The 24,519-nt window shown below is 45.4% G+C and overlaps 1 protein-coding gene across 1 annotated transcript in view; it reads left to right on the top strand.

Moving 5' to 3' along the window:
• TERT (telomerase reverse transcriptase) overlaps positions 1-24,519 on the top strand; it is a 399,618-nt gene that overhangs the window by 283,149 nt on the left and 91,950 nt on the right. Inside the window, 1 exon segment of the mRNA XM_030209711.1 lies at positions 1,214-1,285. Within this exon segment, the coding sequence (XP_030065571.1) occupies positions 1,214-1,285 (72 nt within the window).

Below are 24,519 nucleotides of genomic sequence, written 5' to 3'. Positions count from 1 at the left end.
CTAATTGTCGTAACATTTTGAGGGGGGGGACTTATATTTTGTCTGTTGTCAATATGTGTTTTTTCAAAGTTTCACAGTTAAGTTGATTTCTGGAGCCAGGAAATATTATCTTGTGATTCCATTGCTAAAGGACAAATATTGGCTTCCAATTGATTATCGGATAGTGTACAAAATTTTAGTTTTGGTCCATAAAATGCACCATATAGGCTCTGCTCAGTTTTTGTCTCGCTATCTTCCATATACTCCCTCATGTCACTTTGCTCAGCACAACATCTACTGGTTATTCCTTCTTTTTGGCAATTTTTCTTGCATACTTTCTGAAATTCAGTATTTAATGTTGGGCCTGCTCTCCGGAATAACCCCCCTTTGGCTGTATGCTCAGAACCCTCATTATAAACATTCAAAATCTCTCTAAAGACACATTTGTCTTAGAGAGCTTTCAATGTTTTCTCCTTCCTGGATAGCGCTGCCTGGTTGGAATAGTACACTGGGGATATTGGAATGCATCAGTTAGAATATTTCTTTTTTCTCTTCACTTTCCCATCTGATTTTGTAGTTTTTTTTCTAGACTGTGATTTTATTATTATTGTACACTGCTTTGATGGTGTCTTTAAAAGCGGATAATCAAATCAAATGAACCTTGAATATTTAGTGTTTGGGCCAGTCAACAAGAGAAAATGTATTTCATTGAGCTGTGCTAGCCAACAGGTCTGGGTGGTATTGCAATTCTTGGACCTTTCTGCTCCTGAATAATAGTCAATACAAGTAGAGATGAGTAACTCTGAGCTTGGGACTCGCTCACTTATGTGCTAAACTGAATCCTGCATATTGATGGAAAAATCGTTTCTTACCTGTAGCAGATGTTTTCCATAGACATTATATTTGATCAGGCACACAGTTCCTCCCACCTCCCCAAGAGTTGCGTATATTGTTGAGCTATGGAACTGAGTTGATAAAGAGTGCTTTTGTAGAAAGGGGTGTACAAGCACAGAGGAAACCATTGCGCGTGGAAAGGGGTGCACATGCTCAGAACTATAGTTTCTGAGCTCTGGAAGAGCTGTTCCTTCCAGGCGATGTGTAATGATATTACTCATTTGTGTGCCTGATCAGTCCTGCTGTCTATGGAAAATATCTCTTACAGGTGAGTAACAATGCTTTTTCTAAATGTGTAAAAAAAAAAAAAAATTTACATTTATTTTCTTTTTAATTTCAGGGCCCTTCTGCGATTAATTGATGACTTCTTGCTTGTTACACCTCACTTAATACAAGCTAAGACCTTTCTAAGGTATACTTTTATTTGTGGTGATGTCATTTTAAATATATGAAGCATACATAAAAAGAAGAATGACAGCTTAACTTGTCAGAGTGGAGGTGAGGTGTTGATATGCAACAAATAGGAAAGAAATCTTAGCATGATCATATGACCTCAGTGTTAAAAAGCTGTGTGATGAGTTGGTGGCAAGAGCTAGAGGAATGTTTGAGAGTGTATAAGGAGAAGCATGCCAAATTGTACTTACTCAGATCTGGCAACCTTTGACCCCCGTAAATGGGGTCTATCAACTATCAAGACCCGTAAGAGTACCATAACCTTCTACTATTCCCATATGAACCTTCTTATCATCCTAGCAGAAGTCTTGTTCAGATCTTTTTTGAGCATATACAAGGACAACATTTGAAATAAACACAGCCACCTGTTAATCCTACCAGTCAAAGAAAGTGGAAGAACCCTTCATTTCTCCAGCATAAGTTGCATGTACTGGACCAACAGGATAACATTCATTCTCTATATCAATGTCAAGTCACTGGGAAGCAAATATCAAAAGGAATCATAAGTCCATTGCAGGGGGAAAACATCCATCCACAGCTCTTGCATGCCTCCTTATGTGAGGAGTGATATGATTTTTCAACATTCAGCTAGTCTGTGAAAACTGGGGTGCATCTGCAAAGTTCCTGAGAATAAGTGCTCTGAGGCTTATTATTCTGTGGCAGAGTACTGTGTGCCAGTCTGGGCCCAGTCTGCATAGATGCGTTGGTGGACATACAGCTAAATTCCACAATGGAGATCATTAGTGGTGCTCTGCAACCTGCTGATATTCAGTGGTTACCAGTGCTGAGTAATATTGTTCCAAGAAAACCTTTATCACTCAGGCTTAAAATTATGTAAACAGCAGGTTCGTAGAGCTGAATGATTATTATAGCGCAGGTAAGGATAGCAAAAACCACCTATTTTTCCAAACAAATACAGGCTGCTGCAAATTCATCTAAACAGTTGTTTCTTGTTATGAAACACCTAACAACAAAACCAGGAATAAGTGCAGTGACATCACATAGAGTCTGAAACTATAGCAATTTTTTTTTTATTTCCAAAATTCATAAGTTGAAAGCTCATTTTTAGAATATAACAGATGCGGAAGAGGTGTCCACTCCAACTTTGTCAGGATTATGGCACCTATTTGAGATTCCATCCCTAACATTGTTTCAAAAAATTATATCAAATCTTTCACCCACCTACTGTTCGCTAGATCCGATACCATCAAATTGGCTAAAGTTTCCCTCTTTAGGACTGCTAACCCATCTATACTCAATTATAACAAAAAGCCTTACAGATGGAGTAGAGGCCGTGGTAAAGCCAAATCTTTAGAAATCCTCACTCGATCCATACTCCCCAAGTAACTATCGTCTGGTTTCAAATATTCCATTCTTATCCAAAATATTGGAAATGGTTGTACATACACAGTTACAATCTTACGTAGAATCGAAAAACATATTACATCCGAGACAATCAGGTTTTAGGAAAGGCCATAGTATAGAGACTGTTCCGACTTCCCTTCTAAGTGAAGTACATTCTAGACTGGAACAAGGTTACATCGCATTGATTATCTCACTTGATCTGTCCATGGCGTTTGATCTAATAGATCATGATCTACTAAATCGTTAGAAGTTATGATCTCTGGCACAATCTATAATTGGTTTTCATCTTTTCTCAGTAACCGTTCATTCAAAGTTGTTTAACATCAATCTATTTCAAAATCTCACCCCATCTCCTGTGGGATACCACAAGGATCGGTTCTATCACCAATATTGTTTAATCTATATGTCAGTCCGCTTTCGCTGCTTATCCAGTCTCTGGGTATTAGCTCGTATTCGTATGCAGATGACTTTCTTCTTATTCATTACGTGCAGCCGTTGAACATAGGTTTGATAACAGTTCAAAACTGCCTTGATGAGGTGGCCAGTTGGCTTATAAAGCACCATTTAGTATTAAATCTGGATAAGACAATAGCATCTTGGATAACAGGTCATGGATCAATACCATGTTGGATCAATACCATGTTTAATACCTACTTTGTTTGGTAAGCAGATAATTACGGTACAATCTTTTAAATACATAGGTGTAATTATTTACTCTGCATTATCCTTTAACGAACAAATATCTGATGTAGTAAAAAAATCTTTCTATCATTTACGGAAATTGCGTTCAATCAGAAACTCGATAGACAAAAACTCCTTGTGTACCCTAACATATGCCTATATCATAACACGTCTTGACTACTGCAATGTCATTTATGCAGGCCTCACTAAGGTCAAGTTAAAACGTTTACAAACGATTCAAAACACGGCTGCTCGTGTTATCTGCCGGGCCTCAAAGTATGACAGGATTAAACCCCTCTTACACCATCTTCACTGGCTTCTGGTTGAGGTCAGAATAAAATTTAAGATCCTCATTCTGACATATAAAGCAGTACACTTATCAACTCCATCATATTTAGCCAATCTCACCATACCATACTCACTGGCTTGTACACTCCGGTTGCTTACAGATAATAGATTAGTAATTCCGTCACCCTTGATGGCTAGATGGGAATCTATGCAAGCGTCAGCTTTCTTTTTGTTATCCCCCCACGCTCTGGAACTGCCTCCCAAAAGTAATTAGATTAGAAGAATCATATACCCGCTTCCGTAAAGCCTTAAAAACGTACTTTTTCCAGAGTATGTTTTGAAAACATCGCATGATAAAGGGAAACAGACATAATAGATGTGCTATTTCAATATGCAGCATTATAACCTTGGTTTTTAGTATGAATAGTATTGTATTTTGTCCACTCACTTCTTTAGTATGGATGTTTCTGTTTTGCTATGCTTTCCTATCAATTACTGGATTTCTTAGTTTGTATGTTGTGTTCTAAATGTATATTTTTACAGTGTTAACCGTTCTGCTTTGCCAATGCAGTAAGTAACGGTATAGTAAACAAATAAACAATAAGCACTAAAGCTAGTTTACTTGCTTAGATCCAAGAAATCCCAGAGCGTCCACTTCAGAGTGACATTTGCGATACCCCACCCCACCCCTACCCAGATGCCTTCTGTTGAAAAATCAAATCTAAGTCTGCCTTCTAGATCCAGACAATTTATGGTTGAAGAGATGAACCATGAACACATGCAACTCTGGACTTGTAAATGAGTCAGTAAGTTGACAACCTAGTTTTGACCTTCCATGTTGATTGTGGTGATAGCACTAGAGCTTCAGAGTTGATCTGCACTTGCCCCAGTGAGGTCAACCAGACGATGGAATACATTATTAATACATGTTAACTTACACGTCTGGTGAGGTGACTTTGCACACTATCTATTTGGCTCAATTGAGTGATAAGGATAAAAGTAAGAGGGAGCTATTGGGGTCTCTGCATTCAGCAATAGGCAGATCTTGTCCTGCAACAACTTGTAGAATTTTGTCCCAGATATATCTGGGCAAAGTGACTTATATGTCTTGTTCTTGATACTTATTTGGATTTCCTCAGCCATTTGAGCAAATTCATCACTTCCAACTGTACTGCAGTTATGCCAGGAAGAGTCAACCTTGCCAATAGGTTTATCAAACATGGCATCACAAGTTATGTGGTCACTACATTTTTGTTCCTTTATCTTCCTCAAGGTAGCTATCAACTTCTCCGCCTTGGCCCTGAACTGAAATAGCTTATCCTTAGAATAATGAATTTTTAGTATGTTGACATATCTGTTTTGAGTGTGACCTCTGAAACTAATATACACACCACGCCTATACTAAAGGCCTTTTATTTGCTAGCAGTTGCTTTTCATTTTATACCAATGCCAACAATTGCCTATCCAGATTCCTCTGCCTTCTTGCTACAAACAATATAATTTCCCCCCTACTTGACAACCTTTACTGTTGCCCAGAATAAGAATAGAATGACTTGTGTATTCATGATTAGCATTTGCAAATTGGAGTCATTTTTTGAACCATATAGGCTGAGAAGCTTTGATTATGCAGCAGATAAATGACTGCTTTCCACCATGCCCAACTGTCTATATCAAATCTATCCAAACCAGCCTGTGATGTGATGTGTTTCTTGTGTGCTGCCAAGTCCCACTTATCAGTAGTTCAAAGTGGTTAACAAAAGCTAAACTAAAACCAGATGAAAAGAACACAGATTGACATAAATTGTTTAAAAAAAAGTCTTTAAATTCTTACAAAATAAAAATAATTGAAAGAATTTCGAAGTTCAATAGGAAGCGGAAGCCAGATATGAGGGACCTGAAAAAAATACTTTTCCAATATCTGTTTATATCTTATACCTGAAAATGAGGGTAATAACAGTTGAAAAGGATCGCTAACTCTAGAGACTTCATGAGAAAGTGGAAAGGAAACCAAATTATGAATATAATCAGGAGATGACCCATCAAACATCTTAAAAATTAACAAGCCAACTTAAACAAAACCCTAAAATGAATTGGAAGCCAGTGTAAAGAGAGAAGTGCAGCAGTCAAACTATTAGATTTTTTAAGACCCAAAATAAGTTTAGCAGCCTTCTCTAATAGTTGTATTCTGAGACACAATTTCACAGTTAGAGATGAATAAAGACCATTACATGACTACAAGAATGGTAAAATAAGATCTATCAAAATGTTGCTTAATATGATGCAGCTGATGAAGCTTGAAAAGTATGACTTCGAATAAATGGTTCACCTGTAGCTCTAAAGAATGAGAGAAGTCTAATATCACACCAAGACTTTTAGAAGATAAATCAACTTTGAGAGAGAGATCATTAGACACTGGAATGGAATCAGGAATAAAAGTACCCTTGTGGGGGAATATTTTTTCTTCAGTATTTAACTTAAAACCGTGAATAGAGCTATAATGTTTAATCACTGTAATACAATTAGTCACTTGAAGGTCCTTTTACTAAAGGGTTGGCACACGACAACAGGCTTGCTGTGCGCCAATCTGGAACTACCGCAGTGCACGCCATTTCTATTACTACAAAATATTTTCAATTTTTGTAGTGGTAAGTGCTTCCCCCCTTCCTGAAATGGCCTCTTGGCAAGTGGTTCACTTACTGCACAGCCATTTCTTTAAAAAAAAAAGACAGCCTTCTACCCGCTGCGGTAAAAGGGGGCCTCAGCACGCATCAAAAACATATGCCGACGCTAGCGCAGGCCCCCTTTTACTACAGCTTAGTAAAAGGAACCTAGGAGAATTGTGTTAGATCAGATATCACTAACTGGGACAAGAAGCAGCATATTGTCCACATACAAATAAAAATATACTCCAAGTGAAGAAAAACCATGCTCCATGTTAATCATGTAGGCATTAAACAAAAGTGGCGACAGTGGAGGAACTCTGTGGAACTTCACAGGGTTGCACCCAAGGAGCCGAAAGTCTGCTTTTCATTTTAACGGAATAATGTCTATTAGACTGAAATTCTTTAAACCAAGGCTCGACGAACCCCAGGCGCAAGGTCGCCATGGCAACTAAAAAAAAAAAAACCACACCTCGTGCCTAAGGTTTGCAACTAGCATGAAAAACATACCTTTTCTTCCTGGCAAGCACATGGCAGATAACCTCTTCTTCCAGGCAGGCATCCTCTGTCTTTTCAGCCAATGAGATGCTGCTTTCCTTGTCTGGGAATGAAAGCAGCATCTCATTGGCTGGCAAGGCAGCCAATGGAGCATTCATAAGGAGCCTCTCTAGCCTATGTGGAGCACTGAGCAGTGGTGGTTTTGCAGCAGTGGTGACACCAGCGAGGTCAAGAGGTCTTTATGCTGATGACACCCAGCTTTATCTCTCCACACCAGACATCACTGCGGATAACCAGGCCAAAGTATCGGCCTGCTTATCCGACATTGCTGCCTGGATGTCCAACCGCCACCTGAAACTGAACATGGTCAAGACCGAGCTTATTGTCTTTCCACCCAAACCCACTTCTCCTCTCCCTCCACTCTCTATCTCAGTTGATAACACACTCATCGTCCCCGTCTCATCTGCCCGCAACCTCGGAGTCATCTTCGACTCCTCCCTCTCCTTCTCTGCGCATATCCAGCAGATAGCCAAGACCTGTCGCTTCCTCTATAACATTAGCAAAATTCGCCCTTTCCTCTCTGAGCACACCACCCGAACTCTCATTCACTCTCTCATTACCTCTCGACTACTGCAACCTACTCCTCACTGGCCTCCCACTTTGCCATCTATCCCCCCTTCAGTCCGTTCAGCAGGGGCGTAGCTACGGGCGGGCCTGGACGGGCCCTGGCCCATCCAATTTCGGCCCAGGCCCGCCCACCCAAGCGCATGCAAATTTTGCACACTGCAGCACCCACTCGCGCTCTGGCTCAGCTGATCTCTCTGTCTCCAGGAGGACCAGGTTCCTTCTGTTCCAGCCAGATTTCGGCTCAGGCCCGCCCACCACCACGACCACAGCACCACTGAAGCGCACGCACACACAATATACTTGTTACTGACTGCAGCAGCGGAGCGGAGCAGCCGCTCAGACAGACTCAGCTGATGATGATGAGATCTCTCCAGGAGTCCAGGCGTGTTGATCGAGTTGTTTTCCAATCCATTCCATCCATCCTATGACGTGGCTGTGCGTAGCTGCGGGCGTGCTGCTCAGCCTCGCTCTCGCTCCGCAGTCCGCACGCATGCTCATTGCATGATGGCATCTTCTGAGGGCATAGCTAGCTGCACGTGCACGCCACGCGGGGGGGGGGAATTGACCTGCCCTGAAGAAAAACGTGGGAATTATTCAAGAAACTTAAGAAAGGTTCTTCGATCGAGATCATTCCAGTGACAGTCTAATCCAGATCGTAACTTCTGCAGGAGCCCAGCCTGCTTCCCTCCATGCTGCCGCTGCCAGGAACCCGATCATAAAAAGTTGTGAGATGGGGTAAGGAATGAGAAATGCTGGGGGGGGGGGGGGGGAGGGAATGTCATAGAGGGAGAATTGTTGGACATGGGATGGGAGGGCATACTTGTTGGACATAAGGGTGGAAGGGATGGTGAGATGCTGCATGGAGGGTGAGAGGGATGAGAGAGGGAGAAATGCTACATAGCCATGGAAGGTGTTAGGGGTGAGAGAGGGAGAAATGTTGGACACAGGGTTGGAGGGGAGGGAGAGAAGCTGCATGGGGGGTGAGAGGGATGAGTGAAGGAGAATTGTTGGACAGGGGAGGGGAGAGGAGAGCTGTTGGAGATAAGGGTGGAGGGGAGGGATGATGTATGGAGGATGAGAGAGGGATAAATGGACATAGGGGTGGAGGGGTGAGCGAGAGGCCACATGGAGAGTGAGAGGGGTGAGAGAGTGAGGGAGAATTGTTGCATAGAGGGTGAGAGAGAGAAAACTGTTTGAGATGGGGAGAGGAGGGGTGAATTGTTGGACATGAGAGTGAGATGCTGAATGGAGGATGAGAGGGAGAAATGTTAGACATAGGGGTGGAGAGGAGGAAGAGATGGTGCACAGGGAGAGAGGAGAAGTGTTGGACAAGATAGTGGACAGGAGGAAGGGAAACAAATGCTGCATTGGGGAGGGGGAAGAGATTTTGGGCACAAGGGAGGGAAAGAGAGAGATGGTGGACAATAGGAGAGAAGGTGAGATTTTGGACATGGAGGAAGATGAGAGGGAGGGAGAGGAGAGGAGAGAAAGAGGGAGATGTTGGATCCAGGAGCAGAAGAGAGTGATGGACAGATGCTGGACAGTGGGAGTGAGGGGAGACACAGAGGGAGAAATGGGGGAGCAAGCAGGAGGGAAAGAGAGAAGGGACAGGGAGAAAGAGGGAACAGTTGCTGGGATAGAAGGGTGGAGGGGATGGTAGAATCATGTGGGGGAGGTCAGGAGGAGGTGGCAATGAAATGAATGAGAGGATAATGATTACAGAGAGTAGAAATATGGCAATGGAGATTAGATTAGAGATGAAAGAGAATTGAGGGCTGGGGAAGGTTTGAGATGGGTAATGGGAGAGCTACCCTACTGGGTGAGAGAAGATGGAAATTTGATAGATGGCTGAAAAGTAAAAAGGAGGAGAAGGGTGATAGAAGGTGAAATTTAAGTTGTCCGAAAAGAAAAAAAAGAGGAAATAGCTAAAAAGGAATGATCAGTATGTTAGAGGCAGGTGTAGTGAGTGAAAAGACAAATAAATGAACAGCAGCCACTTGATGGCAGACAGGAAAGCAGAACAGAGAAATCAGAACCAACATGATGGAAAATTACAATTTCCAGACCACAAAGATAGAAAAAAGAATTTTATGTTGAATTTTTTAAAAGGAATATGTTAGCTTTGGGAAATGTGCATAGTAAATGATTTTGTATTGTGTTCAGTAGAAAAGGAAATGCATTTCTGTTTTTTCTTTCTCCAGGGTTGTAGTACTTGCTAGATTTATCCCAGCTCAATTTTTGTCTAAACATTTTTATTTCTAATTTGTGATCCCTTGTTCTGTATTTGGTGAGGGTCTGTCAGTGTGTTGATCAAGTCTGTACAGTACTGTAATCAGCATTTTCAGATAAGTGAACTGGTTACTGTTTTGTTGCCTTCTTTAAAAAAACGTTTGTTGCAGAAGTGCATTTTTATGTAAAAGATAAAATAAGACATTGGATGCAAATGATTAAGACAAATTGGACAGTTTCGGATCTAGTATAGCTGTGTGATATGGGAGATCCAGTAGTTTATTTTAGAGCCATATATGATCCCTCGTTGTCTTTAAAAGTTAAACAAAAATTTTATATGTTGATGCAATAAATTGATTCATAGTGTGTTTGGTTAGTAAGCATTTTCGTAATGTTGCCACTTAGTGTGCACTCTTGTACCCTTTGTGGTGTAATAGTGATGGCAGGTGGGGAAATTGGAGGGGAGGCAGAGAGGAGAGGGGTTCAGGGAGGGGGGCTCTCCTCTATTTTCTGACCTGCGCTCTAGCATGGCTAACATCGGTCCCGACCCTTGCTGTATAGCTGGTGGGGATCCCCAAGTATCCCCAGCTGTAGAATTCATCCAAAGATAGCCAAAACTCCCTTCTTCCAAGCTCTGCAGTCGACGACAGCATCCTTGAGCCACCGATAACTATACGTGAGTGGGGTGCCGGCATCAATGGCTTAGGGACAATGCTGCTGTCTGCCAAGCTTGGTAAAAAGGCATTATGGCTACCTTCAGAGAAAGTGTAATTTATATTTTGAAGTGGGGGTAGAGCGGGGCAGAGAAAATGTTGTGCCCACCCACTTTGGGCTCAGGCCCATCCAAAATTGGCTGTCTGGCTACGCCACTGCCGTTCAGAACTCTGCTGCACATCTTTCTCCTGGACCGATATACTCATATCACCCCTCTCCTCAAATCACTTCACTGGCTTCCGATCAGGTACCGCATACAGTTCAAGTTTCTCCTTCTAACCTACAAATGCACTCGATCTGCAGCCCCTCCTTACCTCTCTACCCTTATCTCCCCTTACGTTCCTACCCGTAACCTCCGCTCTCAAGACAAATCCCTCCTTTCAGTACCCTTCTCCACCACCGCCAACTCCAGGCTCCGCCCTTTCTGCCTCGCCTCACCCCATGCTTGGAATAAACTTCCTGAGCCCATACGCCAGGCCCCCTCCCTGCCCATCTTCAAATCCTTGCTCAAAGCCCACCTCTTCAATGTCGCCTTCGGCACCTAACCACTATACCTCTATTCAAAAAATCTAGACTGCCCCAACTTGACATTTCGTTCTTTAGATTGTAAGCTCCTTTGAGCAGGGACTGTCCTTTTTTTGTTAAACTGTACAGCGCTGCGTAACCCTAGTAGCGCTCTAGAAATGTTTAGTAGTAGTAGAGTTGAGCAGCAGACTGGGGCACCAGCCAGAGTGCCTCCAGCAAGCTGACAGTGTGTGAGAAGCGCACAGTGTGTGGAAAGTGTCTTCCTGCATTGGCAGCTAGCAGGAGAGAAGAGGCTCCCGGTGAGGAGCACTCATGGCCATTTCCATCGGGCATCTTTGGAACACCTGTTGATGTCATTGGGGCCTTTTGTCTTCATAGAGCCAGCGTTGTCTATGGCATGTGGCCAAAGGGGCATGTCCTTTAGAAGCCCCTTGGAAACACCAAGGAAACTGTGAGTTTATTTTGGTTTTTGTATTTGTTTTTTCTTTAAATGGAAAAGCGAAAGGTAAACTGAAGATTTCCACACCTAAACTGGTGGGTCCAGTGGACAGGCATATGTGATTCCTGGGATACTATCTGAACAGGTATTATTACAAACTTTGTCTCCGCTTGGTGCTTCCTTGAGCTTTCACGAACACACATACACACACACCCACTCCACCTGTATCCTGTATAGAAGAGGCATCCCAAGTGGGATACCTCTTTTTCGGTTGTAAATGTGCCTACTGATAAAGCTTTACTTACCTATTTGAAGTTACCTGCACCATTTCAGTCTATCGATGTGGGCCGGGATTTACAACCAATGGGAGCTAAACAGGATATTTCCTTGAAGGATTTATAGGACCTTAATTGTCAGATGGAGAGTTTGCTCACAGCTGTAATGTCTTAGTGTTAGTTTTTCTCAAGAAGTTGTAGAAAAATTAATTAATGTGGATTCAAATATTCACACTCTGGATAGATGATTTGTGAATGTAGAGACTCAGGTAGCTAACTTACAGGCTACTTCTCTTTCATAAGTACATAAGTAATGCCACACTGGGAAAAGACCAAGGGTCCATTGAGCCCAGCATCCTGTCCATGACAGCGGCCAATCCAGGCCAAGGGCACCTGACAAGCTTCCCAAACGTACAAACATTCTATACATGTTATTCCCGGAATTGTGGATTTTTCCCAAGTCCATTTAGTAGCGGTTTATATTACATTTACATTACAGTGACAACATTGGTAACTGAGAAGCAAAACCATTTCTGGGCAGACTACTGTCTGTGCCCTAAAAGCGGCAAGGACAAATCAAGGACAGGCATACATACAAAGTATCACATACAATGAGTTTATCTTGTTGGGCAGACTGGATGGATCATACAGGTCTTTATCTGCCGTCTTCTACTATGTTGTTATATTTAAAATTAGAAATGACGGAGAGCATCAGTATGAGTAGATACCTCCAGTTTTTGAATTTTCCTTGTATTTATCTTCTGTCTCCCGAGACTCTCCTGAGGAAATACATTAAGGAGATTCTCAGGTTATCTATTTCTGATACGGTTCAAATTGTGAATTGTTATTATTTGCCTGGTAAGAGAAGAGTCTCTGACTCCCAACAGGGGGCTATCCAATTGATTATAACAGAGTTGGATCTCACTGCTTTCTTAGAAGATTCCCAAGACACAATAAAAACCAGATCTACCCTGTTGGTGTCTTTTGGTCAAGAGAAAGATAATCATTGATTTTGAAAACTTTGTTTCAAAGAAAGACGATATATTGTGGGGCCAAGGTTGTTTTTCCAGATATGGCTAGAGCCACTCAACTTAGACAAAAGGCCTTTTTGGCTCTAAAGCCTAGGGCGTTGGCAACAGGTGCCTCTTTTTTTCTTTCTAAAGTACCCCTGTAAATGTCTTCTTATATTCAAAGAATCTCTCTCTCTCTCTCTCTCTCTCTCTCTCTCTCTCTCTCTCTCTCTCTCTCTCTCTCTCTCTCTATATATATATATATATATATATATATATATATATATATATTCAAAGAATATCTCTATCTATATATATATATATATATTCATGGATTCATTACAACTTGAACAGTTTATTAAGGGGCATGAAATAGTAGTATGGGTTATATATAATATACAGGCTTGATTGCCTTATTATCGTTTTGTTTTGTTTTGTTCTTTGTTAAATTTGTACCCCGCGCTTTCCCACTCATGGCAGGCTCAATGCAACTTACATGGGGCAATGGAGGGTTAAGTGACTTGCCCAGAGTCACAGGGAGCTGCCTGTGCCTGAAGTGGGAATCGAACTCAGTTCCTCAGTTCCCCAGGACCAAAATCCACCACCCTAACCACTAGGCCACTCCTCCTCTAAATGTGGGCTAGTTGGTTTTCTTAGGGAATATATATCCCTTTTGTAAATTTTTTTTTTTTTTTTTTTTTTTTTTGCAATTCTAATTCACATGTTCTTGTGATTGATATGTAAATGTAAAAAATTTTTTAAACAAAATTGTGATTTCCCATGGCCAGCGGCGATTTACTGCTGAAAACTCTTTTTATTGTTTGCATGGCTGGTGTAGGACGTACATAGATTACACTCTTTTTGGGTATAATTGGGGAATGTGACAGTTCAGTGTCTGGGAAGTAATTACATTCCCTTTATCTATAGACCCAAATTCATAATACCCAAATAATAACAGAACTAACTCCACACCCAAGAGTATTATAAAAATAGATTGTTTATTTATTTATACAGCATCAAGAACAAAATGAAAAGGCAAGAATAACAACACAAATGGTCTTATCATAGAAACAACTCATAGTAAATGCACATGAACCCAAGATACATTAACCCCAGAGCAGCAACATAGCAATTACATGGCAACTGTATGACCTGGACAGTGATGGCACATGATGTCCGGCAGGTAGCATAGTGTTCCTGTAATCCGTTGGGTTGGTCGTGAGCCCTTGGGCCCTGGCCGAGGCCAGCAGGGCGCCGACCCAGGCCAAGGGGAGACCGACCCACCACCGCACACCCCAGCTACACAATACCCCCTAAGCTACCCCTCCCCACAGTCCCTCAGGAAGAAGGGAAATAGGCATACAGGCGGGCCTCGCGGCCGAACCGAAACCCACGCAGACAGAGCCACTCGTGCGAGCCTCACGGCTGAACTGGAACCCAATCACACACAGGGAGGGGTGAAAGAACCCAGAGGGCCCCAAGAGGCCAGACACGCGCTGAACACCAGCAATAGGGCAGAGGGGGAAACAAAGGACCCGAGCGGGCCACGCCCACGCAGGGGACTAGCGCAGGACAGGGAAACTAACAGCAACCCCCCCCCCCCCCCCACCACCACCACCAGGGTAGGAGCCCCAGGCAGAAGCCAGAGGAACCAAACACAAAAGGAAGGCAGAAAGCCTTTGCCTCAACCCCACTGTAGACAGAGGCACCCAGAACACAAAGGGTTAAGCTTGTAGAGCCAGCAGAGAGAGAGTGCCATAAATCAACAAACAGAGAGAACGCTTCCCCTCCCGAGAAGGAGTGGGGCCCATCCAAACAAACACATTGGCAGAGGCAGGAATACAATACACACAGTACACAAAGGGTTAAACTCACTGAGCCAGCAGGCCGGGACACTGGGAAGAGAAATCCTTAAAACAAACAGACAAAGGAGAACGCTCTCACTCAGCCCAGAGCCCCGGAGGCTGAGCAATGCCCAGCCCCCACTAAACAAACGAGCAGCTGACCCTGATTACAGAGCTACGCGCACACACACACACACAGCAGCAGCTAACCCAGAGGGAAGGAAAAGAATACTCTAAATCAACACAGATCCCTGTCAGAACCTAGAGCACGTTCTGAGAGAAACCTATCAGGCTTTCCTGTTACCACCAAATAAGTAACGCAAAAGAAGAGAAACTCTTCAGCTGCAGGCTAAAGTACTATCCCCTGACGTCAGCACAACCCCTGGCAGCCAATCAGAAGAGACGTCCCCCCTCCCCCTCAGCCAAACCGGCAGAATCATAACAGTTCCTCAGACAGGTCAGTCAGATGGCAGAGCAGGCAGTGTTGCCAGGTGGGCGGTTTTACCGCCCAATTGGGCGGTTTTCCGCGACCCGCCGCGGGAAATTTTTGCCCGCGGCGGGTTGCGGTTTTTTGGGCTTTTTTTTTTATTTTGGGCGGTTTTCCGGCGGGTTTTTCGGCCGCGGGGGGCGGGGTTAGTGACGTTTTGGGCGGGGTTACTGACGTTCTGGGCGGGGCCGATGACGAGAGAGGCGGGACCGGTGACGGGGGAGGCGGGGCCGATGACGGCGGGGGCGGGGTTGATGACAGGGGCGGGGTTGATGACGGCGGGGGCGGGGTGATGACGCAGGGGTGGGGGTGTCAGGGGCGGGGTGAGTTTGGGCGGGTTTTGGGCTGTTTTTAGGCTGGATTGGGTGGGAAAAAAATTTTCCACCTGGCAACCCTGAGAGCAGGGGCTGCACTTCATAAGTAATGCCACACTGGAAAAAGACCAAGGGTCGATCGAGCCCAGCATCCTATCCACGACAGCGGCCAATCCAGGCCAAGGGCACCTGGCAAGCTTCCCAAACATACAAACATTCTATACATGTTATTCCTGGAATTGTGGATTTTTCCCAAGTCCATTTAGTAGCGGTTTATGGACTTGTCCTTTAGGAAACCATCCAACCCCTTTTTAAACTCTGCCAAGCTAACCGCCTTCATCACGTTCTCCGGCAACAAATTCCAGAGTTTAATTACGCGTTGGGTGAAGAAAACTTTTCTCCGATTTGTTTTAAATTTACTACACTGTAGTTTCATCGCATGCCCCCTAGTCCTAGTATTTTTGGAAAGCGTGAACAGACGCTTCACATCCACCTGTTCCACTCCACTCATTATTTTATATACCTCTATCATGTCTCCTCTCAACCGTCTCTTCTCCAAGCTGAAAAGCCCTAGCCTCCTTAGTCTTTCTTCATAGGGAAGTCGTCCCATCCCCGCTATCATTTTAGTCGCCATTTGCTTCAGATATGAGCCTCTTTTATGCATAAATTGCAGTCTGCAGCTGGGTTGGTAATGTGCATTCCTGGTCTTGTTGCTGATGCACAACAAACTTTGTCTCCGATATTGTGACTTAGTTTCCTTGTCACTTGCAGCAGATGAATCCAGGAACTAGTGGGTTAAGTCCACCTACCAGCAGGTGGAGATAGAGATAAACAAACTAAAGGCAGTGATGCCAGACGGCCAGCTCCTTCCTCAGTTAGTATGTCTGTATCTCAGCAGGTGGTGGACGGCTTTTTCTCCAGCTCCTGGGCCCAGGCCTCTGAGGGTGCTCCTGGGCAGGTGGCCAGTTTGAGCCGGGGGTGGCAGACTGGTGGTGTCCCCTTTGGCAGCATACGCAGTTGCTGGGTCTCTGCTGCACCTCAAATTCCCTCTGAACAGGCTTTTGCTGTTCCTTTCCTTCCCTGTTTGTTTCTGTCTCCTCACTAAGAGAAACAGAGAAGCACAGGGAAGTGTGTTTTTGCTGAGAGCAGGTTTGTGTTACTGCTGTCCGAGTCCTGTTTTCTGTTGCCTGCTTGTCTGAGCCTGCCTTGAAGTGGAGTCGGAGAGGTTTTTTTCTTCGGCTCAGCTGTCAGTTCCTGCGCTTTCCCAGTTCTGGGTAAGCCCTGCTGGATTCCTGTTCGGGGGCGGGCGATGGCAGCGGAGGCGGTAAAACGCTGTTCCCGATGCGGGAAACAGTGTTCGGTGGCGGGCCTTTGTAGCTCGAGGTGCACTAATTTTGCGGGACTCGACGGAGTGGTCCCCCCTCCCCCCCCCCCCCCCCCAGAGCGTGTTTTCCTGCTCGGAGCCTGGCGATTCTGCGCCATTTTGTGATCGGTCGCGGAGCCGGCTTCGGTAGCATTTTTGGGCAAAGGTTCTTCTCCGCCAGAAGGGGAGTTGGGGGGGGGGGGGGGGACCGTCAGGCACTGTGGGCAGTGGTGCAGGTGCTATGGCTGCGACCTCCGTTGTGGGGTAGGGGTTTTCGCCAGAGTTTATTTTGCTACTCCATCAGGCGTTTTTGTTGAAAAGGCCCCCCCTCACACGGCTGCGACAGCTTTGGCCTTTGATCCTCTCAGGGGGTAACCAAGAGATTTTGGGTTTTTCCCCCCAGAGAATTTCTCCTCCCTTAAAAAGCCTAGGCTTTCTTTGGGGTCTGAGGAGGGGTCCTGCATACGGTCACCTGCAGCTTCCTCTGTGGTGGCTCTCTTGGAGCAGACGGGGGTAGAGAATGTGGAGAACAGTGTCTTCACTGACTAACCGGAGGACTTTTCCGCCGTGAGGATTTTCCGTAAGGAGAAGTTGTCCTCCTTTATCTCTCAGGCGCTGGAAGCCCTGAATATAGAGGACCCTGAGCTTGCGGCTTCTCAGGTGGTCAACCCCAAGATGGCTAGTACCAGATGACCTTCTAAGGCCTTTCCGGTTCATGAAGCTATTGAAGAGTTGATTTCGGCCCAGTGGGCAGATCCGGATGGGGGGCTGAAAGTGGCCAGGGCTATGGCCCAGCTGTATCCAGTTTCAGTGGATCATTTAGAGAAGTTTTCTCTACCTAGGGTGGATGCTCTGGTGACGGCGGTCACTTAGAATACTCTTCCAGTGGAAGGTGGTGTGGCACTCTAGGATATGAAAGACAGACGGCTGGAGGCCTCTTTGAAATGTGCCTTTGAGGTGGCCGCTTTGACACTTCAAGCTTCTGTTTGTAGTTCTTATGCGGCTAGAGCTTGTTTCAGTTGGCTACATTCTGTCATGGATTCGTTTTCGGAGTCGGATATGTCGGACGCTCCTCAATTGCCCCTGATGGATATTGGGCTGGCGTACTTGGAGGATGCCTTGTATGATTTGGTCCGTGCTTCGGCCAAACTCATGGCCTTGACCGTTTCCTCTCAACGTCTTCTGTGTCTCCGTCATTGTGCCGCGGGTATGGCCTCTAAGCAGCGGCTTATTAAATTACCTTTCCGAGGGAAATTGCCTTTTGGGGAAGACCTAGAAAAGATTTTTCAAGATTTGGGGAATTCCAAATCTCACTGTCTCCCAGATGATAGAACCAAGTCTACGCCCAGGCAGGGAGCTTCGAGGTTCACGGTTCAGGGAGTCGCGACGGTATCACCTGGGGCGCTCCAACGCAGCCTTCCAGCGTTCTCGTTTTGGGCAGCGTTCTTCCTTTCGCAACGAGAAGCGTCCGGCTGGACCTCCCTCTCAGGGGGCTCCAGCTCGATCCTCCCAATGATGGGGCGCAGGTCCACTCTGGAAGAAAACATAGACATAGTAAACATAGTAGATGACGGCAGAAAAAGACCTGCACGGTCCATCCAGTCTGCCCAAGAAGATAAATTCATATGTGCTACTTTTTTATTTGTACTGTCCTCTTCAGTGCACAGACCGTATAAGTCTGGCCAGCCCTATCCCTGCCTCCCAACCACCAGCTCTGGCACAGACCCTATAAGTCTGCCCAGCACTAGTCCCGCCTCCCAACCACCAGTCCCAGCACAGACCGTATAAGTCTGCCCAACACTAGCCCCGCCTCCCAACCACCAGCTCTGCCACCCATTCTAGGCTAAGCTCCTGAGGATCCCTTCCTTCTGCACAGGATTCCTTTATGTTTATCCCACGCATGTTTGAATTTTGTTACCGTTTTCATCTCCACCACCTCCCGTGGGAGGGCATTCCAAGCATCCTCCACCCTCTCCGTGAAAAAATACTTCCTGACATTCTTCTTGAGTCTGACCCCCTTCAATCTCATTTCATGCCTTCTCGTTCTACCGCCTTCCCATCTCAGATCGGTGGTCAGCTTTCTCTCTCTCTTCCAGAGTGGGCCAGAATTACTTCGGACCAGTGGGTCCTCGATGTAGTGCGAGAGGGCTACAAATTAGAATTCTTCTCTCCTGTCACAGATTTTTTTTCTGGAGTCCCGCTGTTTATCGCAGGCCAAGAGGACAGCGGTTCTGCAGTGTTTGCGAGACCTGCTAAGGATAGGGGCTATCGTGCCTGTTCCTCCTCAAGAAAGGCGCACAGGTCGGTACTCCATCTTCTTTGTGGTGCCAAAGAAAGGAGGGGCTTGTTGGCCTATTCTTGATCTCAGAAAAGTAAACCAGTTTTTTGCGGGTTCGTCGCTTCCGCATGGAGACGTTGAGGGCAGTTATTGCTGCTGTTCAACCAGGCGAGTTTTTGACAGCTCTCGATTTTGAGGGAAGCGTACCCACACATTCCCATTTGGCAGCCCCATCAGCGATTTCTACGATTTGCAGTGCTCGGTCAGCACTTCCAATTTCGGGCCATTCCTTTCAGGATAGCCACTGCCCCGTGCACTTTTTCCAAAGTAATGGTGGGGGTGGTGGCAGCGTTCCTGCGGAAGGAGGGGATTTGGGTGCATCCATATCTCGACGACTGGCTGATTCGGGCAACGACAGCAGAGGAGAGTCGAGTGGTCACCCACCGAGTGATTGCAGTGTTGCATTCCTTAGGTTGGGTGGTCAATCTGGACAAGAGTCATCTGGTTCCTACTCAGAGTCTGTAATATCTTGGCGTGCAGTTCGATATGAAGTGGGGGAAGGTGTTTCTCCCCGAGGGGCGAAGAATCAAATTGCTTTCTCAGGTACGGACCTTATTGATTTGTCGCGCTCCCCGAGTGTTGGACTATGTGCAGCTCCTCGGTTCCATGATGGCGACCTTGGGGGTCATTCTATGGGCAAGGGCTCACATACAGCCTCTTCAGAATTTCCTTTTGAGCAGATGGTCGCCGCCGTCACTGGATTATCAATGGCGCCTTCCTTGGTCGAGCTGGGCCAGGGACAGTCTTGCGTGGTGGCTCTGGTCAGCCGATTTGCAGAAGGGTGTTTCTCTGACGTCTCCCAATTTGGGTGGTAGTCATGATGGATGCCAGCCTTGCGGGCTGGGGAGCCCATTGTCTTCATTGAGTAGCCCAGGGATCATGGACCCCTCTCGAAGCGACTTGGCTGATAAATCGTCTGCAGTTGCGAGCAGTCGTGAATGCTCTGCGGAGTTTTCAGGATCTTATGCAGGGGCAGGCAGTTCGTGTATTCTCGGACAACACCACGACTGTGGCCTACATCAGTCGGCAGGGGGGCACTCGCAGTCTTCCCTTGGCAGTGGAAGCGTCTCGTCTTCTAGTATGGGCAGAAGCGCATTTTCAGAGTCTGTCGGCAGCACACATTGCGGGTCATGACAATGTTCAAGCGGATTTTCTCAGCTGCACTCCTTTGGACGCAGCGGAATGGACGCTGTCTGACTCTGCTTTTCGGCTGATCTGTCATCGTTGGGGAAGACTGGATTTTCAAAAGGCGTTTGACAAGGTACCTCATGAAAGGCTACAGAGGAAATTGGAGGGTCATGGGATAGGAGGAAATGTCCTATTGTGGATTAAAAACTGGTTGAAGGATAGGAAACAGAGAGTGGGGTTAAATGGGCAGTATTCACAATGGAGAAGGGTAGTTAGTGGGGTTCCTCGGGGGTCTGTGCTAGGACCGCTGCTTTTTAATATATTTATAAATGATTTAGAGATGGGAGTAACTAGCGAGGTAATTAAATTTTGCTGATGACACAAAGTTATTCAAAGTCGTTAACTCGCGACAGGATTGTGAAAAATTACAAGAGGACCTTACGAGACTGGGAGACTGGGCGGCTAAATGACAGATGAAGTTTAATGTGAGCAAGTGCAAGGTGATGCATGTGGGAAAAAAGAACCCGAATTATAGCTACGTCATGCAAGGTTCCACGTTAGGAGTTATGGACCAAGAAAGGGATCTGGGTGTCGTCGTCAATAACACATTGAAACCTTCTGCTCAGTGTGCTGCTGCGGCTAGGAAAGCGAATAGAATGTTGGGTATTATTAGGAAAGGTATGGAAAACAGGTGTGAGGATGTTATAATGCCGTTGTATCGCTCCATGGTGCGACCGCACCTTGAGTATTGTGTTCAATTCTGGTCGCCGCATCTCAAGAAAGATATAGTACAATTGGAAAAGGTGCAGCGAAGGGCGACTAAAATGATAGCGGGGATGGGACGACTTCTCTATGAAGAAAGACTAAGGAGGCTAGGGCTATTCAGCTTGGCGAAGAGACGGCTGAGGGGAGACATGATAGAGGTATATAAAATAATGAGTGGAGTGGAACAGGTGGATGTGAAGCCTGTGTTCACGCTTTCCAAAAATACTAGGACTAGGGGGCATGCGATTAAACTACAGTGTAGTAAATTTAAAACAAATCGGAGAAAATTTTTCTTCACCCAACGTGTAATTAAACTCTGGAATTCATTGCCGGAAAATGTGGTGAAGGCGGTTAGCTTAGCAGAGTTTAAAAAGTGGTTGGACGGTTTCCTAAAGCACAAGTCCATAAACCGCTACTAAACGGACTTGGAAATAACCAAAATCCCAGGAATAACATGTATAGAATGTTTGTACGTTTGGGAAGCTTGCCAGGTGCCCTTGGCCTGGATTGGCCCTGTCGTGGACAAGATGCTGGGCTCGATGGACCCTTGGTCTTTTCCCAGTATGGCATTACTTATGTACTTATGTACTTATGACTAGTAATGGATCCTCATGGCCATGGCTTGTAATGCCAGAGTTCCCCAGTTCTTCAGCCGCAAACAGCAGCCAGGATCGGCATGATTGAATGCTCTTCTCCAGCCATGGCTGGAACAACAGCTACTGTATGTTTTCCCTCCGTGGCCTCTGATAGGGAGAGTTCTTTGCCGCATAGGGCGGCATCAGGGGCCGGTCATTCTAGTGGCCCCAGATTGGCCCCGACGGCCGTGGTATGCGGATCTTGTTCGGGCACTCTCAGAGCCACCATTGCGACTTCCGGTGACTCCCGATCTGCTGCATGAAGGGCCAGTTCAGATGGAAAATCCCTCCCGCTTTGGTCTTACGGCCTGGCTATTGAGAGGCGGCAGCTGAGGAAGAAGGGATTTTCAGGACCAATCATTGCCTCTCTTTTGGGGACACGGAAGCAGTTTACTTCAGCAGCGTACACGTGAGTGTGGAGAGCTTCCTCGGCATGGTGTGCTTTGCTGCTGAATTGCCTTTTCGGGCGGACATTCCGGTTATTCTGGAGTTCCTTCAGGATGGTCTTCATAAGGGATTGGCATCTAATTCCCTTCGAGTGCAGGTGGCTGCGCTAGCTTGTTTTAGGGGCAAACTGGACGGTTCCTGTTTAGTAGCTCACTCTGATGTGGTCCGTTTCCTACATGGGGCTCTTCAGATTCGGCCTCCTCTGTGGCAGCCGTGCCCAGCGTAGCATTTGAATGTGGTATTGCGAGCCCTCCAGGCCCCACCGTTTGAGCCGTTGAATAAGGTTTCTGAGAAGGATCTAATACTTAAGACAGTGTTTTTGGTGGCCATTGCTTCGGCTAGGAGGATTTCTGAAATTCAGGCTTTGTCTTGCAGAGATCCTTTTTTGCAGTTTTCGGAAGCAGGGTTGTCGATCCGGACGGTGCTGTTGTTTCTAACTAAAGTGGTTTTGGCTTTCCATGTCAATCAGGCGGTTTATCTTCTGTCTTTTCGAAGAGAGGATTATCCGGGGGAGTTTGCCTCGCTACGTTTCCTGGATGTGCGGAGAGCCTTGTTTCGGTACTTGCATATCTCTAAGGAGTTTCGATGCTCGGATCATCTCTTTGTGCTCTTGACGGGATCGAAAAGAGGTGAGGCGGCTTCTGAGGCTTCCATTGCTCGCTGGATTAGGGAAGCCATTGGAGCGGTGTATCTGCTACAAGGGCGGGCATCTCCAGTGACCCTGAAGGCGTATTCTACTCGGGCACAGGCGGCTTCTTGGGTGGAGGCGTCGGCCTTATCTCTGGAAGACATTTGTCAGGCGGCTACTTGGGCATCCCGTCATACTTTCGTGAAGCATTGCAGGCTAGATGTGTCTGCTCAGGAGGATGCGAGTTTTGGGGTGGGAGTGTTGGCGTGGGGAGCGTCGGCTTCCCACCCTACTTAAGGAATGCTTTGGTACATCCCACTGGTTCCTGGATTCATCTTCTGCAAGTGACAAGGAGCCACTAGAGCTGCCTAAGGGAGAGGAGCCAGCTACCATGGAGTGGGAGAATTCAAAGGTTACCCTGCCCAGCACTTGAAGGCAGTGGAGGCGGCCACACCAGACGTGGTGCTGAGAGGTGGGAGAAACTGCCAACCCTGCTCCTTACAGCGTTCCCTTTGTGCTGTGAAAAGGCAGGTGATTTGTGGTATTGGTTTGATGTGCAAAGACTGTCCATGAAGATTTGTTCTGAACGGCTGTGCTATATTGGAAGTGTGCTGAACTCTTACTAAACCCTTCTGGAGGAGGGGGAAGGGAAAGCTAATGCTCTAATAGAAGGCCTGAGGTCTTAAGGAGCTGAGCGTTTGTTGAGGGATTTTGGGACCTGGACTGTACATTTTTTTTTTCTTTTGAAGATTATCTTATGAGGACAGTACCTTTTTCTTTTGAAGACTATATTAAGAGGGCTGTACCTTTTGTTATGAAGAATTATGATTTTTGGTATGAAATTGCCTTTACAATAAAATACTTTGGCCCTGAGTCCCAGTATCAGCAGTATTCTGTCCTGGAACCCTCGTGGGCTTGCTGGCTCCACCCAAGAGGAGAAAGCAGATCCCCTTTACAAAACGCACTTCAAAAGCATCATAAAATGCTGTAGGAACAAAGGACAATCCTAATGGTAATAGTGATATATGGTCTTGAGTTAATGATTTTGATGATAAATTTTATAACTGCACTTATGTTTTCTTGTCTCTGCGGGTCCGACCCGCTAAAGGGACTTCTGAAGACGATTGCACTTTGTTTGAAACCTTGCCCTGAACCACTTTATCGCTGACTTGTTCTCCCTCTCTGTTTGAAACACTATTAATTTCATCTCCTGATGAATTGCTCGAAGAATTCAAAAACGTTACTTTTTTGTATCATTTATTTCTGCGTGTTTTCCTGGAGTGATCCATCCAGGGATACACATACCCCTTTACATAATCAGCCTCATCCTGTTTATATTTTATTATTTTTTGTTGCCTGATCTCACTTTTGTACTTTTCAATTATTGTATTATGTTCTTCATACTGATTATCAAATACTTCAACCGAAAAACGTTTTAAAAATTCATCTAGTTTTTTCTCTAATTCTGTACGAGATTCGACCAATAATTTGTTCAGTTTATCAACTGTTAAGAGCATCAGATCTAATGAACAGCAAGATATTAATTCATTACATTTGGTGACACCTCTCTGACATTGGACTTCTAAGCAACAAGGCAGCGCGTTTAGGACGGTTACAAGTGGAGCTACAAGATATAAGCTGCAAATAGACCATGGACATTAAGGATTGTTAGAAGTTTAGCAGCAGCAACTTGTTAAAGGACATTAATTTCTTTTTCTCTTGTGTCTGATGAGGTGATTAAGATAGAGTATCATTCATGTCATTTTAATAATTTATGCAATAAGAATTCACAAGTTTGTAATAAACAGCACAACTGGTATTGCATGTATGTGTTAGTTGATATGTGATATGAAGGTAAGCAAATATTAGTCAAACGTTGGGAGTGGTAAAATTATGTCTTACCTGATAATTTTCTTTCCTTTAACGCAGCAGA

The sequence above is a fragment of the Microcaecilia unicolor genome, chromosome 1, assembly GCF_901765095.1.
Source record: "Microcaecilia unicolor chromosome 1, aMicUni1.1, whole genome shotgun sequence".
NCBI classification, from domain to species: domain Eukaryota; kingdom Metazoa; phylum Chordata; class Amphibia; order Gymnophiona; family Siphonopidae; genus Microcaecilia; species Microcaecilia unicolor.
Note: the sequence above shows the minus strand (reverse complement) of the source record. Positions and strands in the feature narration are given on the sequence as shown.